The sequence below is a fragment of the Panthera onca genome, chromosome A2, assembly GCF_046562875.1.
Source record: "Panthera onca isolate mPanOnc1 chromosome A2, mPanOnc1 haplotype 2, whole genome shotgun sequence".
Taxonomy (NCBI): domain Eukaryota; kingdom Metazoa; phylum Chordata; class Mammalia; order Carnivora; family Felidae; genus Panthera; species Panthera onca.
Genome location: NC_138340.1, coordinates 20,283,748 through 20,301,429, shown reverse-complemented (window position 1 = coordinate 20,301,429; position 17,682 = coordinate 20,283,748). Strand labels below are relative to the sequence as shown.

Below are 17,682 nucleotides of genomic sequence, written 5' to 3'. Positions count from 1 at the left end.
GGGAGAAAGCCTGAGGTGCAGCCACTTGTTTTTAACTTTATTCATATATAGCAGAAAGGGTTCCTGATGCCATTGTGGCAGCCAGGCTGAGGGTTTTTCTCCTTCCTGCTAAAGGTTTTAATTTATTCCTGCTATTTTTGCTCCCCTTAACCCAGGAAAAATTGCACATGACCCTGGTAACTTCCACATAATACCGACCTCATTCCCCTGTTTAACAACTGCATATGAAGTATTGTATCATGAAGCTATATTGTAGTAAAACTGATTGTATTTTATTCAAAAAGTTCCTTGTCCTTTAATAAAATGGTACAGTAGTTTCAGGTGGAACAAAATGAATCGAAGTCTAAATTTTGACTCTGGAACAATCATTGAATTTGGCTGTTAGTTTTTTGAAGAACAATATAAAATGTTTTGTATTTCTCCCCAATAGGTATCAGCATTATTTTGGGAGTGGCTGAGGGTGAGTTCTTTATCCATGATGCTGAAATTCAGAAGTCAGCACTTCAGATTATCATCAATTGTGTTTGTGGCCCGGATAACCGAATTTCCAGTATTGGCAAGTTTATCTCTGGAACTCCTCGGAGAAAGCTGCCTCAGACTCCAAAAAGTAGCGAGCACACCCTGGCCAAGATGTGGAATGTGGTTCAGTCCAACAATGGCATCAAGGTGCTCCTGTCCTTATTATCCATCAAGATGCCCATCACTGATGCAGACCAGATAAGGGCTCTGGCCTGCAAGGCCCTAGTGGGCCTTTCTCGCAGTAGCACTGTCCGGCAGATCATCAGCAAACTGCCCCTTTTCAGCAGCTGCCAGATCCAGCAGTTGATGAAGGAGCCTGTGCTGCAGGACAAGCGCAGTGATCATGTCAAGTTCTGCAAGTATGCTGCTGAGCTCATTGAACGAGTGTCAGGAAAGCCTCTTCTCATTGGCACTGATGTGTCTCTGGCACGACTGCAAAAAGCAGATGTTGTTGCCCAGTCAAGGATTTCCTTCCCTGAGAAAGAGCTGCTTCTGTTGATACGTAACCATCTCATTTCTAAAGGGCTTGGGGAGACAGCAACCGTGCTGACGAAAGAGGCTGACTTGCCCATGACTGCCGCTTCTCATTCTTCTGCCTTCACCCCAGTCACTGCTGCTGCTTCTCCCGTCTCTCTTCCCCGAACACCTCGCATCGCCAACGGCATTGCAACTCGACTGGGCAGCCATGCTTCTGTGGGTGCCACTGCCCCTCCTGCCCCCACTGCCCATCCTCAGCCACGGCCCCCGCAAGGTTCACTAGCCTTGCCTGGCCCATCTTATGCAGGCAATTCCCCCTTGATTGGTAGGATCAGTTTTATCAGAGAGAGGCCATCACCCTGCAATGGCAGGAAAATCAGAGTGTTGCGGCAGAAGTCGGACCATGGCGCCTATAGCCAAAGCCCAGCCATAAAAAAGCAGTTGGACAGACATCTTCCTTCCCCACCTACGCTGGACAGTATCATCACAGAATATCTTAGAGAGCAGCATGCTCGCTGCAAGAACCCAGTTGCCACCTGCCCACCTTTTTCCCTCTTTACTCCTCATCAGTGTCCTGAGCCAAAACAGAGGCGGCAAGCGCCAATAAACTTTACCTCAAGGCTAAACCGCAGGGCATCATTTCCAAAGTATGGAGGGGTGGATGGCGGATGCTTTGATAGGCACCTTATCTTTAGCAGGTAAGGAGAGGCCACCTCACTACCTGGGAATTGGAATGATTCTTCTATCTATCTATTTATTTATTTAAAAAAAAAATTTTTTTAACGTTTATTTATTTTTGAGACCGAGAGAGACAGAGCATGAACGGGGGAGGGTCACAGAGAGAGGGAGACACAGAATCTGAAACAGGCTCCAGGCTCTGAGTGGTCAGCACAGAGCCTGACGCGGGGCTCGAACCCACGGACCGTGAGATCATGACCTGAGCCGAAGTCGGACGCTTAACCGACCAAGCCACCCAGGCGCCCCATGATTCTTCTATTTAAATCAAAGTGTGATGATTCCAGAAAGCTGGACTATTTGTTGGTCTGAAATGCCAGTGATTGTCACTTTGTGTAAATACATGAGTAATGTGACTGTACCCCCTTTGTCAACCAGGGGTTCCTTATGTGATTGTTATTGTTAGGATATTATTAGGATAAGGATACTCTGTGTTCTTGTTACAACTAGTGTGTTTTCTAGAACTCATGCAACATCCTGTTCCTAACTAGACTCCCAAACTTGTTTTTGTGCTGGTCCAGTTGTTTCCTGTTCTGATTCTTTACAAATCTCACATAAAGATGAGGGGATCACAAGTTTCAAATATGAGGACTTTTGTTATTGTTAAAACTTGGAAGTGGAGGTCCTTTTCTCTCACTTAAAATGAAAAGGAAGCACTGAAGGTCACTATGATATTTTGGGAGAACCCATTTGAAACATAAATGCTCTTTTTTTTTTTTTTTTTTTTTTTAATTTTTCTTTCATCCTTTTAGCAAAGTTTTCTTTTTTTGGAGTCCTTGTGCGTTGTCTCTGATTTTTTTTTTTTTTTTTTTTTTTTGCTTAGGTTCCGTCCTATTTCAGTGTTCAGGGAAGCCAATGAGGATGAGAGTGGTTTCACTTGCTGTGCATTCTCAGCACGGGAGCGGTTCCTGATGCTTGGCACCTGCACTGGGCAGTTGAAGCTCTATAATGTGTTTAGTGGACAAGAGGAAGCCAGCTATAACTGTCACAATTCGGCTATCACACATCTTGAACCTTCCAGGGTAAGAGTCCCTTCCTAGGTGGTTCTCATTCATTCTTCTTCGATGAGTTGGTAACTGTGGGCTTGTGGGCTGGCTGTTAATTTGTACATAAACTTTTATTGGAACATAGCCATGCCTATCTGTTTATGTGTGGTCTGTGGCTGCTTCTGTGCTACAGTGGCAGAGTTGAGTAGTTGTGACACAGACCATATGGCTTACAAAGCCTAATGTGTTTACTGTTTGGCTCTTTAAGTAAAAAAAAGTTTGCCAACCTTCTTCTAAGAGTCGTATGTGTATGTGTATGTATTTGTGAACCTTTCTTTTTTAATTTGCCTCAGATGGAAACTATGATCACAGAAGTTTTCTTTTTGTGTCAGAAATCTCAAAGTACTGTGAGTTTTTAGGAAAAAAGCATTATATGGTTCTAGTGGGTCATGGTTTATTAGTATTCTGTGGATGGAATTGACACCTTTATTTCTAAAAGTTAGGACTGTTAAGATGACAAGGATAGTTTTCCTGATAGAGTAAAGGAGACTCAGCCTTTATTGGGCTTTCTTTTTTTTTTAAAGTATTTAAAAAAAAATTTTTTTTAATGTTTATTTATTTTGAGAGAGAGAGAGACACACACACAGTGTGAGCCGGGGAGGGGCAGAGAGAGAGAGAGGGAGACACAGAATCCAAAGCAGGCTCCAGGGGCTTGAACCCACGAACTGCGAAGTCATGACCTGAGCCGAAGTCGGAAGCTTAACCGACTGAGCCACCCAGGGGCCCCTTAATGGGCTTTCTTTTTTTTTTTTTTTTTAATTTTTTTTTCCCAACGTTTTTTATTTATTTTTGGGACAGAGAGAGACAGAGCATGAACGGGGGAGGGGCAGAGAGAGAGGGAGACACAGAATCAGAAACAGGCTCCAGGCTCCGAGCCATCCGCCCAGAGCCTGATGCGGGGCTCGAACTCAGGGACCGCAAGATCGTGACCTGGCTGAAGTTGGACGCTTAACCGACTGCGCCACCCAGGCGCCCCTATGGGCTTTCTTTTTGAAAAAATCCTAAGAGTTGTTAGCTAAGAAAGTCTAAGACATGTTTTCACTTGACTGATATTTCAGGTGAGGGAGACTGAGATATATGGCCAAATGTTAAGAAAGGTGGAACCATCTTTGACATCTTTCCAAGTTTTTTTCTTCCCCTACCCTTGGAACTATTGTATTTTTTGTTACTAGCTCAGGAGGAGTTAGTCTTTTCTTAAATTTAGGTATTTTTTTTAGGACATTGCATGTGCACATACTTAAATCCCAGCAGTTTCGAACACTTCTTGGTTCTTCGTAGTTTTTCTATTTTCTATATAATACAATAATAATTTTTGAGCTTGTATGTTAAAATGCTATAGGCAGACAGCATTTATATAAACATGTGACTACCCGCCTTGGGCCTCCTTCTTCTTTTAGGATGGGTCCTTGCTGCTGACATCTGCTACTTGGAGCCAGCCTCTGTCTGCACTTTGGGGAATGAAATCAGTATTTGATATGAAGTATGTATGTATTTTTTATAACCCAACTCTTTCTGTTCTACAATTTACCTAATTTATATTTCCCTTCATCCGATTCTTCAACTTGAAGCCTTTTGGGAAAAGACGAATGCTGTGAGTTATTGCTAACTTCTCTCTTCCTTGTCTGTCGCTCATGTTTAATAAGGTTTTATCCTTAATTCTGAGATATTCTTACCAGTCCCATCACACAGCTGACCCTTCACTAATCCAAAATGGCACATCTGTGTAATTTCTCATGTTCACATATGATAGTTGTACTCTTTGCTGGGGTATGTTTCAAAGACGTGTGGCTTGTTATCCATTTATTTTTTAACAAAGTAATTCCTGCTAATTAATTAATTCTTTTGGATCTGCTTGGTTAAACTGATGGAGGGATTTTTTTTTTTAAACCTTAAGTATACAGTTTTTCCTCTTTGGTTGCTGAGAATCCTCAGATGAGTATAGTCAGGCAGGAGGCTGAGAATCATGTTTATTTTCAGTCGGCTCAGTGACTGTTTCCTGAAGGTGTATCACTTAAGTACTTTTGTTGTTTGTAGGCATTCCTTCACAGAAGATCACTATGTTGAGTTCAGTAAGCACTCTCAGGATCGAGTCATAGGTACAAAAGGAGACATTGCCCACGTAAGTACTTAAGAATCCACTGCTTTCAAACTGATTATGCCCATTTGTTTGTAATGAAAACTTCTGGACTGAAGGGCAGTCCTAAGGGCAGCAAGAAATTACTTAGTGATATTCTTTCCAGATAAAATCTAGAAGTGTAGTAAAGTAGTTATAAGCCATGTGGGACCAAACATGAACTAATCCGACAACTTAAGAAAGGTATGATTAGCACAGCAGTTATTTTCAAATACTTACTAAGTTTTAGATGAAATATAAGTCCCTGCTTTTATGAAGCCTCACTGGGGAGACAAATAGAGAAGCAAATATATGGTATGTCATAAGTGCTGCCAAGGAAAAGAAAGCAGGGTAAAAGGAAATGCTTGATGGTGCTGTGAGGGACTTCTCTTTTATCTAGGATGGTCAGTATCACTGATAGGGTGATGTTTAAGGAGTATTTTTTTTTAAATTTTTTAATTTTTTATTTTTATTAAAAAAAAAATTTTTTTTTAACATTTATTCATCTTTGGGAGACAGAGACAGAGCATGAGCGGGAAGGGACAGAGAGAGGGAGACACAGAATCCGAAGCAGGCTCAAGACTCTGAGCTGTCAGCACAGAGCCCGACGTGGGGCTTGAACTCACAAACTGTGAGATCATGACCTGAGCCGAAGTTGGAGGCTCAACCGACTGAGCCACCCAGGCGCACCCCCCACCTTTTTTTTTAATTTTTGAGAGTACACATGCACAAGCAGGGGAGGGCAAAAGAGAGGGGACAGAAGATCTGAACTGGGCTCCGTGCTGACAGGAGAGAGCCCAGTGCAGGGCTCAAACTCACGTACTGTGAGATCATGACCTGAGCCAAAGTTGGATGCTTAACTGACTGAGCCACCCAGCACCCCAGGAATGTTTTGAAGGAAGTGTCATGCAGATATCTGGGGGGAAAAGTGTTTTAAGACCGAGGGAAAAGCCCTTTGGAGGTGGAAGAAGGAAGAGGGGTAAGAGCTCAGCTCAGTGTTGTAGGGGAATGGGTGACACATATCATAGTAGCATCTTATATATAGGGTGTTGTTAGGACCTTTGGCTTCTCTGAGTGAGATGCAGGCACTGGAGGCTGAGCAGAAGACACATGACGGGATGTAAAGTTCCTAAAGTGTGAGTCTGGTTTCTGTGAGAGAAGCAAGAGCAGGCTTTCCAGTTAGGAGTGTGTCAAGCCAGCTCACATGTGAGGACTGTAGTGGGGCTGGGCCCAGGAGGGCATGGTACAGGTGATGAGAAGTGATACAGCCGGGCTCTGGGTTTTTGGACACAGGAAGTTTGTTATTAGACATTCAGGTAGGGAATGGGTAGTTGAATATACAAAATGGGAGTTCAGAAGAGAGGTCTGGGATAGGGGATATAAATATAGGAGTTATTCACGGGTTGATAGAGCCATGAGACTAGATGAAATCGTTAAGGAGGCTAGAGAAGAGAACTGAGGGGACAGAGTCCTGGCATATGCCAATATTTCGAATTTGCCATGTGAGGAGGGACTTGAGAAGGAGACCAAAAAGAATGGGCAGCAGGAGACCTCAGGAAAAAGATGTGCCCCAGAAGGCAAGGGGGAAGATCCTTTCAAGGAAGAATTGATCAACTGGTCAGAAACTGTTAATGAGTTCATAAGATGAGAATTGAGAATTACCTTTGATTTAACAATATGGATCTTCTTGTTAACCTCGTCAGGAGCTAGTTCTGTGCACTGGGGTGAAAATCTGTTCTCATGAGAGAACAGGGAAGTGGAGACACTGAGTAGAGACAAGTTTTCTGAAGTGTTTTTTGCAGAAAAAACAGAAAAGTGGGGTGTAGTAGCTTGAGGGTAATGGTGGGAATATGGGGTTGTGAAGGGAGGGTTTCTCAAACTTTTCATTTGAAAATGTTAAAATATGTAGAGAAATTGAAAGAATAGTACATACACCTATTACCTGGATTCATCAGTTTAATATTTCACCATATGTTCTTCCTGTGTTAATATGTATGTATTTCTGAATCATTTGAAAGTAAGTTGCAAACACATTTTATTTCTAAGTCTTACAGCATGCATATTCTAGCAATAAGGACATTTTACTACATAATTATACTCTTATCAAATATAAGAAAATCTATAGTAATTCCCAAGTGTCATCTAATATCCATTCCATACTCAGTTTTCCCTGTTGTTCCTGATGTGTTTGGTTTCAAATGCTTTTTGTTTTTTGTTTTTTGTTTTTTGTTTTTTGAACCAGGATCCAGCCAAGATTCACATATTGCATTGGTTGTTATGTCTTACTAATGTTTTAAAGCCAAGAACCATTTCTCCAGTTTTCATGACATTGACTTTTGAAGAGACCAGGCTAGTTGTCTTGTCTCATGATCTTGATTTGATTGTTTTCTTGTGTCTCCTTATTGTTCCTATATTAAAGGAGGATTCTTTTTTTTTTTTTTTTTTTTTTTAAAGATTGGAAATACTACAGCATGTCTGTAAGGTGATGGGAAAGATCTGGTCTTTGTATGGATTGCACATTGTACATTTGGAACTTTTACTATTGTAGGGCTAAAAATGTGTATTGGGAGATTTTTAAGGAGAAAGGGGTATGTCATTGATGCCTTTCTTCAAAAAGTCCCTCTTTAATAGTATTCTATGGTTAATCGTTGATCCATCCATATGAATTTAATTTCTCAGTTTCTATTGTAGAAACATTTTCTGTTTCTTGAAAGGGAGGGGTAGAAGAGGGTTTTCTTATCCTTATTGCCATCTCTCTTTTCATTTTCTTGTGGGAAAGAGACTTTTCAAACCTTGAATGGGAACCAAAGCACTTAAACATTGCTTGGATGGGTGTACTCTTCGTACTTTCCAGGTATTCTACAGTATTAGGGCTTTTGTGATTTTGTTGGGATTTGGAAAGCATGGAGAGATATTTTACACAGCTTCTCTTCGAATTGTTAGTGGATGGATTGGTCTGATTTTTCTCTTCCCACCCCTTCTTCTCTAAAGATTTATGATATTCAGACTGGCAACAAGCTGTTGACTCTGTTTAACCCAGATCTTGCCAACAACTACAAGAGGAACTGTGCCACCTTTAATCCTACAGATGATCTTGTCTTAAATGATGGCGTCCTCTGGGATGTCCGCTCTGCACAAGCCATCCACAAGTTTGACAAGTTCAACATGAACATCAGTGGCGTTTTCCATCCAAATGGGCTGGAGGTCATCATTAATACTGAGATTGTATCCTTTACACCCATGTCTTATTTTCCATTTGTTATCTAGTTTGTGACGCAGAAATAATTTATCTTTCCACCCACACCCTGTTAAAGTATCCACACAGGTAATAATTTGGTGCCTCTCTTTTGATTTGAAGTGTTAGTTAATCTCCAATGGTTGGTAATTACCAGTGAACTTTCATTAGCATGTTTTTTTTTTGTATTGAGAAGAGTGACCACCAGATTCTTACCTTGTACTTCTCCACATATTAAGTTGACTTTTATATCTTCAGAAGGATTTTACTTTTGCACTGCAGAAGTCACAAGTGTAAAGTGAATTGATGCTGTTGAGATGAAGGGAGCTCGTGTAGTTTTCATGTATATGAGGATACCATAGGAGATTTTCAAGGGTGTTACTTGATAATAAGCATTCTATATGCTTTTGTTTACTTTGAAAGCATTTTTACTTTACCTTTATTTATTTATTTACTTTTTAAATTTTTTCATGTTTATATATATTTATATATATATATATATATATATATATATTTTTTTTTTTTTTTTTTTTTTTTTTTTGAGAGTGAGAGACAGAGCGTGAGTAGGGGAGGGGCAGAGGAGAGGGAGACCCAGAATCTGAGGCAGGCTCCATGCCCTGAGTTGTCAGCACAGAACCTGATGCAGGGCTCGAACTCATGAACTGCAAGATCGTGACCTGAGCTGAAGTCGGATGCTTAACCAACTGAGCCTCCTAGGTTCCTCTTTACTTTACCTTTAAAGCATTACCTTTAAAGCATTCCCTTTAAAGCATTCATATCTCAACAGGAGGGGAAAAAAGAGATATTTTGGAATTTCTCCTATGAGTTTACATAAGAAATTTTGTATAAAATAGTTTTCCTTGACCCCTTCCCTCCTAGTGGGATCTTCGCACTTTCCATCTTTTACACACAGTTCCTGCTCTGGATCAGTGTCGTGTTGTGTTCAACCACACGGGGACAGTGATGTATGGAGGTAATAAACTTTTTACTTCTCTACATTATTCTTTTTCTCCCTTCTCTCCCCTCTCATTAATTTGATACTTTTGGTTTGGAAATATCTCTCAAATATGAATTGGAAAGCATTTGAGGGTTGTAACCTAAAAGATAAAATGATAGCACAAATGGTGACAAAGTTTATTGATGAAAATAGTGTTGATTTAGGGTGAAGATAACAAGTACATCTTGTACAGAAAGAAATTTCATGCATTAATTTCCCATCTGTCTCCTTATGAACTTGTTGCATTTGTGCTTTTATGATGTTGCTGGCCTTTAGTTATAACACTTGTTGGGAGCTAGATGAAAGGTTGAGGATACTGTTCGGGGGGTATGCCAGTAGGATACGTTGAAAGGGACTAATTAGATAGAATGAATTTACTACAAAGAAACTCACTGAAGTCTTGATTGTCCGTTAATATTTTCTGCACTTGTGAATAGGGGATGTTTCTGATTTCTAAAAGTATCTTGCTCCTTGGCCCCCTTTCCCCCTTCCTCCCAATTAGCTATGTTGCAGGCAGATGATGAGGATGACTTAATGGAAGAGAGGATGAAAAGCCCTTTTGGATCATCCTTCCGAACATTTAATGCAACTGACTACAAACCTATAGGTAAGCTTGAAGGGGCAGACATTGTTCGTTTTGTCATGTTTTGGTTTTCCATATTTAAGATCATCCTTTTCTGTAATTCTTCATTGAAAAGCCAAGAGGTTATGGAACTATTTAGGAGCAATCACCTTGAAATTCCTTTAGAGGAAAAGCTGGTTTTAAGGTCAGAGCAATAGTCCAATCCTGAGTCTTGACACATTTTGTTTTCCAGCAACCATTGATGTGAAACGGAACATCTTTGACCTGTGTACAGACACCAAAGACTGCTATCTTGCTGTCATTGAGGTAAAGGGAGCTAGCAGAAACCCTGCTGTTTTGTTTTGATCTTTAGGATCATTTTCAAGTTATACTACAGGCATTTTGTCTGATCTAAGATGTGTTCTAAAGTTGATGCATTTCCAAAGGTAGATTATTGATAACCTACTTGCTTGATGGAGAGATCTACATTGTAAGAGAAATAATAAGAAAATTCCAGTATAAAACATCATGGACAGTCCCATCGTCTAATATCTTGGAGTCACTGTGATCCCTTTCTGAGAGGAGTCTGGATCTCTTGACAGAGCAAGATAGGTTCATTCTGAGGATGGTGGTCTCTCTTTTGCTTAATATTCCTTGCCCTGCCAAAGCCTTCTTATCCTGTTTTCTTTCCCTTTCTGTGGCCTGGGTATAACATTTTCAGAGTTAGTTCAAGAATTTTGGGTATCAGAAACTTTGACAGTTACAGGGTCAAGGTGCATGGGTGCCAGTTATAACTGAGATGTAGATGTGAGCCTTCTGAAAACTAACTGCTCTTCGTGGATTGGGTGTTTTATTTTCAGAACCAAGGCAGCATGGATGCTCTGAACATGGACACAGTATGCAGGCTATATGAAGTGGGCAGGCAACGTTTGGCAGAGGATGAGGATGAAGAGGAGGACCAGGTCAGTGGTCTTTGAGATTTCTTGTTGCTGTACTTTATAGAGGTTATGGTCTTCTGGTTTTTGCTGTAAGGAGTTTTTTAATATCAGCTTTTGTTACCTGTTGGCATATTCTGCAGGCCTGTTGTCACTAAAATCACTAACTAAAACTTTGAAGAAAGTAGATTTTTGTTATTATAAAACTTTAACCCCAGTTCCTGACAGTTCTGTGAGTTCCGTTTATAGATTAATTTGGATGTTAGCAATCTCTGATACTGTTTTAGAGATTTCTTTGAACTCACTTTCAGGAGTAGTGCCTTGTGTGGCTTTAGGATGAGCAGCCCCCATATTCCCAATGTCAATACAAAACAGAAAAATCAATCTGCTGAGATGGGTCACAGAAATGGCTTAAGCTTTATAAAGTTGTGGTTTGCATTTTCTCAGTTTTATAGCATAGTCTTTTTTCACAGTAATGGATTGGAGCTTATAAGTAGAGAGAAGATTTTGATGCTTTTAGAAATTAAGCATTTATAAAATGTGGGTAGGTAGTATGTCTCACAGAATCTTAGTTTGCTTTTTTTCATAGGGGATTTTAAGTTACGGTCATATTATGCTGGGTGTTTGCCTATGTGGTGTGTCTGTATCAGTTGTGAAGAGTTTCTTAAACTTCTGACTTCTAGCAGATCTTTCCTGTCAAGTGGGCTCACACTACATTCTCTATTCATAAAGCTCCTATAAACATCAATGTGCAGGCTTTTGTATTTGGGTAAATACTAAGGAGTTCAGTTGGTAGATTGTATGAGAAGAGTATGTTTAATTTCATCAGAAACTGACAAACCCTCTAGCAAAGGAGCTATACCATTTTGCATTTTCATCATCAGCAAATGAGAATTCTTATTGCTCCACATCCTCACCAGCATTTGGTGTTGTCAGTATTTCAGATTTTGGCCATTTTAATAGGTATGTAGTAGTATATATCACTATTTAATTAATTAAAAAATTAGTAGATGTTCCTTTAGTTGAACAACCTCTACACACAATCAAAATGTGTGGTTTGATTTTTTTGAGTAGAAAGGAATCAAGATCTTGAAGTTTTATGAGCCTGCTACAAATGTTTTCTGAAAATTATTTAACTGAACCTCCTGACACCCTTACTGATGCCTGGTACCAGACCAAAAGGAAGGAGACTTTCTCCACAGTCTGTTTTGGGCCCCTTCCCCACTTTAGGGAGTTCCTTCTTTTTCCTTTTTTAATCTTTATTTACTTATTTTGAGAACGAGTAAGTACGAGCGGGGGTGGGGCAGAGAGAGAGGGAGAGAGAATCCCAAGCAGGATCCACACTGTCAGCACAGAGCCTGATGACCCAGGGCTCCATCCAATCCTATGAGCTGGCAGGTCATGACCTGACCCGAAATCAAGAGTTGGATGCTTAACTTACTGAGCCACCCAGGCACACCTCAGGGAGATTCTAAGTGGAAGGCTTTCTCATTGTTATTTTAATTTGCATTTTCCTGATGACTTATGATGTGAAGCATCATTTCCGTATTTGCCATTTGTAGATCTTCTTTGGTGAGGTGTCAGAGTCATTGGCCTATTTTTAAATTGGGTTTCTTGTGTTTTTATTGAGTTGTAAGAGTTTTTTTTTTAATGGTTTGGCTAATAGTCCTTTATCTGATAGGTCATTTGCAAATATTTCCTCTTAGTTTATAGCTTGTTGTCTCATTCTCTTGACACTGTCACAGAGCAGAAGTTTTTGTGTTAATAAAGTCCACCTTATCAATTATTTCTTTTGTGAATTGTGACTTTGAGGTTGCATCTAAAAAGTTATCTTTAAATTCAAGGTCATGTAGATTTTCTCCTGTTATTTTCTAGGAGTTTTATAGGTAGTTGTGCATTTCACACTTGGGTCTGTGATTCTTTTTGAGTTAATTTTTGTAAAGAGTGTAAGACCTGTGTTTAGATGAATTTTTTTGCTTCTAGACGCCCAGTTTAAATACCCGTTGTATTGCCTGTGCTCCTTTGTCCAAGATCAGTTGACTTTCTTTATGTGGATCTATTTCTGGGCTCTCTACTGTGTTCCACTGATCTATTTGTATTTTTTGTCCAATACTATACTGTCTTGATTACTGTTACTTTATAGTAAGTTTTGAAGTTGTGTTGTGCCAGTCCTCCAACTCTGTTCACCTTCAATATTGTGTTGACTATTCTGGATTGTTTGCTTCTCTGTATAAACTTTTGAATCCATTTGTTGGTATCTACAACATAACTTGCTGAGATTTTGAAGGGAGTGCATTGAGTTTATATGTATAAATCAGGTTAGGAAGATCTGACATCTTGACAGTATTGCGTCTTCCTATCCATGAACATGGACTCTCTTAATTTATTTAATTCTTTGATTTCTTTCGTCAGAGTTACGTAGTTTTCCTCATACAGATATTGTACATATTTTGTTAGGTTTACCTAATACCTGATGGATTACCTAAGTATTTCATTTTGAGAGGTGGCGCTAATATAAGTGATATTGTGTTTTTAATTTTAGTTTCCATTTGTTCATTGCTGGTGTACAGGAAAACTGTTATATAGGAAAGACTGAATTAACCTTGTATCCTGCAACCCTGCTATAATTGTTTAATCCAGTTTTAATTGTCATTTCTTTGGGATTTTCTGCAAAGACAATCATATTATCTGCAAACAAAGTTTTATTTCTGTAAAATGTACCCTTTTATTTCCTGTTGTCTTATAAGTAGGACTTTTAGTATGATTTTGAAAATCAGTGATCTTGATCCTGATCTTAGCAGGAAAGTTTTGAATTTTTCATCATAAAGTATGGTGTTAGCTGTTTGTTTTTTTGATTTTTTTAAAGTTTATTTATTTTGAGAGAGAGCAAGCACAGGTGGGGAGGGGCAGAGAAAGAGGGAGAGACAGAGCCCCCAGCAGGCTCCGTGCCATCAGCACAGAGGCTGACGTGTGGCTCGAACTCATGAACTATGAGATCGTGACCTGATCCGAGATCAAGAGTTGGACGCTTAACTGACAGTGCCACCCAGGCGCCCAAGCTGTGTTTTTTTTTTATAGATGTTCTTTATCTAGTTGAAGAAGTTACCCTCCGTTCCCATCTTACTCAAGAGTTTTTAGTTACGGGTGTTGGGTTTTGTTAGTCTTTTTCTGAATCTGTTGATAAAATCTTATTTCTTTAGCCTATTGAAGTAGTGAATTACATTAATTAGATTTTAAAATGTGAACCAGCCTTGCATAGCTGTAGTACGTCCTATTTGGTTGTGCTTTTATAATTCTTTGTATATAGTGTCTGATATGATTTGCTAATATTGTGTTGAGGATTTTTATGTCTGTGGTCATGAGACATGTTGGACTGTAGTTTTAATTTCTTGTGCAGTAGTACCCCTTCCCCCCCTCTGTACTTTTGCTTTCCGTGGTTTCACTTTCCGTGGTTTCAGATACCTGAAGTCAACTCCAGTCTGGAAACAGATGGTCCTTATTTATTTATTTATTAATTATATTAACATTTATTATTATTATTATTTTTAATTTTTTTTTAACGTTTATTTATTTTTGAGACAGAGAGGGACAGAGCACAAACGGGGGAGGGGCAGAGAGAGAGGGAGACACAGAATCGGAAGCAGGCTCCAGGCTCTGAGCTGTCAGCGCAGAGCCCGATGCGGGGCTCGAACTCACGAGCTGTGAGATTGTGACCTGAGCTGAAGTCGGACGCCCAACCGACGGAGCCACACAGGCACCCCCCCAAAAAAATTTTTTTTTAATGTTTGTTTATTTTTGAGAGAGAGTGACAGAGTGTGAGTGGGGGAGGGGCAGAGAGAGAGAGAGGAAGATGCAGGATCTGAAGCAGGCTCCAGGCTCTGAACTGTTAGCACAGAACCCAAAATGGTGCTTGAACCCACAAACCGAGAGACCATGACCTGAGCCGAACTCGGACGCTTAACCGACTGAGCCACCCAGGTGCCCCCAGATGGTCTTCTTTCTGATGTATGGTCAGAAGGTCAGTAGTAGCCTACATCACAGTGCCTATGTCATTCACCTCACTTCATCTTATTACGTAGGCTTTTTATCATCTCCTATCACCACAAGAAAGGTGAGTACAGTACAATAAGATTTTGAGAAAGACCATATTCACAAAAGTTATTGTTAATCTCTTACTGTGCCTAATAAATTAAATTTTATCATAGGTGTACATGTATAGGAAAAAATACAGGGTTTGGTGCTATCCTCAGTTTCAGGCATCCACTGTGGGTTGGGGGGAGTGGTCTTAGAACCCATCCCTGTTGGATAAGGGGGACTACTGTAATGTCCTTGGTGTTGCTGTTAGTGTAATGCTGGCTTCATATAATGAGTCAGGAAGAATTTTATCTGCTTCTGTCTTCTAGAAGAGATATTAAAAAAATTGATGTAATTTTTTATGTTTAGTAGAAGTCAGCAGCAAACCCATGTGGGCCTGGTGCTTTCTGTTTTGGAAGGTTATTAATTATTGAATCAGTCTCTTTAATAGCTAAAGGCCTATTGAGATTGTCACGTTCTTGTGTGCATTTTGGCAAATGGTGTTGTCTTTCAAGGAATTGGTCTATTTCATCTAGGTTATCAAATTTGTGGGCATAGAGTTCATAGAATTTTTAAAATACTTATTTATTTTAGTAATCTTTATACCTAATGTGGGGCTCAAACTTATGACCCTGAGATCAGAAGTCACATGCTTCTCCAACTGAGCCAGCCAGGTGTCCTGTTCATAGAATTTATCCTTTAAATGTCCATGAGATCTGTAATGATGTCTCCTCTTTCATTTCTGATATTAGTAATTTGTGCCCTCTTTTTTTCTTAGCCTGCTAGAGACTTATCAATTATCAATCTTTTTATTTTATTTCTTGAGGGAGAAAGTGAGTATGAGCAGGGGATGGGCAGAGAGAGAGGGAGAGAGAACCTCAAGCAGTCTCCGCGGTGTCAGCTTGGATCTTGTTATGGGACTCTGTCTCATGAACCATGAGATCATGGCCAGAGCAGAAATAAAGAGTTGGACGCTTAACCAACTGAGGACACCCCTATTATATCTTTTTAAAGAGCAAGATTTTGATTGCATTGATTTTCTCTATTAATTTCCTGTTTCCAATTTCATTGATTTCTACTTTAATTTCTATTCCTACTTTTCTTCTGCTTACTTTGGATTTGATTTGCTCTTTTTTTTTTTTTTTTTTTTTAAGTTTATATATTTATTTTGCGAGAGAGAGAGAGTGTGTGAGCAGGGGAGAGGCAGAGAGAGGGGGAGAGAGAATCCCAAGCAGGCTCTGCTGTCAGTGCAGACCCCTACATGGGGGCTCGATCTCATGAACTGTGACATCATGACCTGAGCTGCAGTCAAGAGCCAGACACCCAACCAACTAAGCCACCCAAGAGTTTCTTGATTTGCTCTTCTATTTCTAGTTTCCTAAGGTGGAAACTTAGCTGATTGATTTTAGGTCTGCCTTTTTAATAATTTGCATTCAGTGCTCTAAATTTCCCTCTATGCACTGCTTTCACTGTACCCCACAAAATTTTATGTGAGTTTTCATTTTCATTTAGTTCAAAGTATTTTCTGAGATTTCTTCTTTGAATCTTGCTATTTAGAAGTGTGTTGTTTAATCTCCAATATTTTGGGGCACCTGGGTGCTCAGTCAGTTAAGCATCGGACTTTGGCTCAGGTCATGATCTCACGGTCCATGGGTTTGAGCCTCGCGTCAGGCTTTGTGCTGACAGCTCAGAGTCTGGAGACTGCTTTGGATTCTGTGTCTCCCTCTCTTTCTGTCCCTACCCTGCTCATGCTTTCTCTCTCTCTCTCTCTCAAAAGTAAATAAACATTAAAAAAAAATTAATCTCTAAGTATTTTGGGGTTTTCTAGCTATATTTCTGTTATTGATTTTTAGTTTAATGCCATTGTGGTCTGAGAGCAAACATTATTATGATTTCTATTTTAAATTTGTTAAGGTGTGCTTTATGGCCCAGAATGTCATCTATCTTGGTGAATGTTTCATGTGAGCTTAAGAATGTGTATTCAGTTGTTGGACAAAGTAGTCTGTAGATGTTCATTATACTCAGTTTATTGATGGTATTGATCACTTCAACTGTGTCCTTACTGGTTTTCTGCCTGATGTATTTTTCCATTTCTGATAAAGGGGTATTGAAGTCTCCATTACAATAAGTAGATTCATTATTTTCTCCTTGCAGTTCTGTCAGTTTTGCCTCATGTATTTTGATGTTCTGTTAGGCACACATGTATTAAGGATTATTATGTTTTCTTGGAGAATTGACCCCTTTATCATCACATAATGCCTTTCTTTATCACTAATAACTTTCCTTGGTCTGAAGTGTGCTTTGTCTAAAAGTAATACAGTTACCCTAGTTTTTTTAAATTCATGTTAGCATGGTATATCTTTTTCCCACCATTTATTTTTAATCTATATGTGTCTTTATATTTAAAGTGGGTTTCTAGGGGACAATATGTAGCTGGGTTTTGTTTCTTGGTCCACATCAATAATGTCTTTTAATTGATGCATTTGGAATGAGATTCTAAGTGATTATTGATATAGTTGGCTTTGTATCTACTGTATTTCTTGCTGATTTCTATGTGTTGCCCTTGTTTTTTCTTCCTGTTTCTGTCTGCTACTCTTTTTCTGCTTTTTGTGGTTTTAATGGAGCATTTTTCTAGGATTCCACTCCTTTGTTAGCCTATTAGTTATATTTATTTAATTTTACTTTTTTTAGTAGTTGCCCTAGAGGTTGCAATATATACATTTACAAGTAATCCAAGTCCACTTTCAAATGATACTCTCTCTCTTTACAGGTAGTACAAGCACCTTATGGTAGAATAATCCTAGTTCCCATGTATTTCTCTTGCTGTCCTTCATTTATATATAAGCATATGTACATATATACATAATAATACATAATCACACAAGTTATTGGTGTTGTTTGGACAAACTATTATTTTGAACAAAGATCAATTAAGAATGAGAAAATAAGGGACACCTGGGTGGCTCAGTCGGTTGAGCATCTGACTTTG

The 17,682-nt window shown here is 39.4% G+C and overlaps 1 protein-coding gene across 12 annotated transcripts in view; it reads left to right on the top strand.

The window, feature by feature from the left end:
• Positions 1 to 17,682, top strand: part of DCAF1 (DDB1 and CUL4 associated factor 1) — an 89,243-nt gene that overhangs the window by 52,386 nt on the left and 19,175 nt on the right. For 11 of the 12 annotated variants that reach the window (XR_013554206.2, XR_013554207.2, XR_013554203.2 and 8 more), the window contains 9 exons: positions 431 to 1,694; positions 2,555 to 2,753; positions 4,175 to 4,257; positions 4,812 to 4,896; positions 7,882 to 8,115; positions 9,005 to 9,098; positions 9,625 to 9,729; positions 9,938 to 10,011; positions 10,545 to 10,646. Coding sequence is in view for 6 of the 12 variants with exons in the window: in XM_078443042.1 (XP_078299168.1) it covers positions 431 to 1,694; positions 2,555 to 2,753; positions 4,175 to 4,257; positions 4,812 to 4,896; positions 7,882 to 8,115; positions 9,005 to 9,098; positions 9,625 to 9,729; positions 9,938 to 10,011; positions 10,545 to 10,646 (2,240 nt within the window). In the remaining 6 variants the exon portion in view is untranslated. Of the gene's footprint in view, positions 1 to 430; positions 1,695 to 2,554; positions 2,754 to 4,174; positions 4,258 to 4,811; positions 4,897 to 7,881; positions 8,116 to 9,004; positions 9,099 to 9,624; positions 9,730 to 9,937; positions 10,012 to 10,544; positions 10,647 to 17,682 lie in introns of those variants that run through there. The other variant, XM_078443048.2, reaches the window with a different exon arrangement.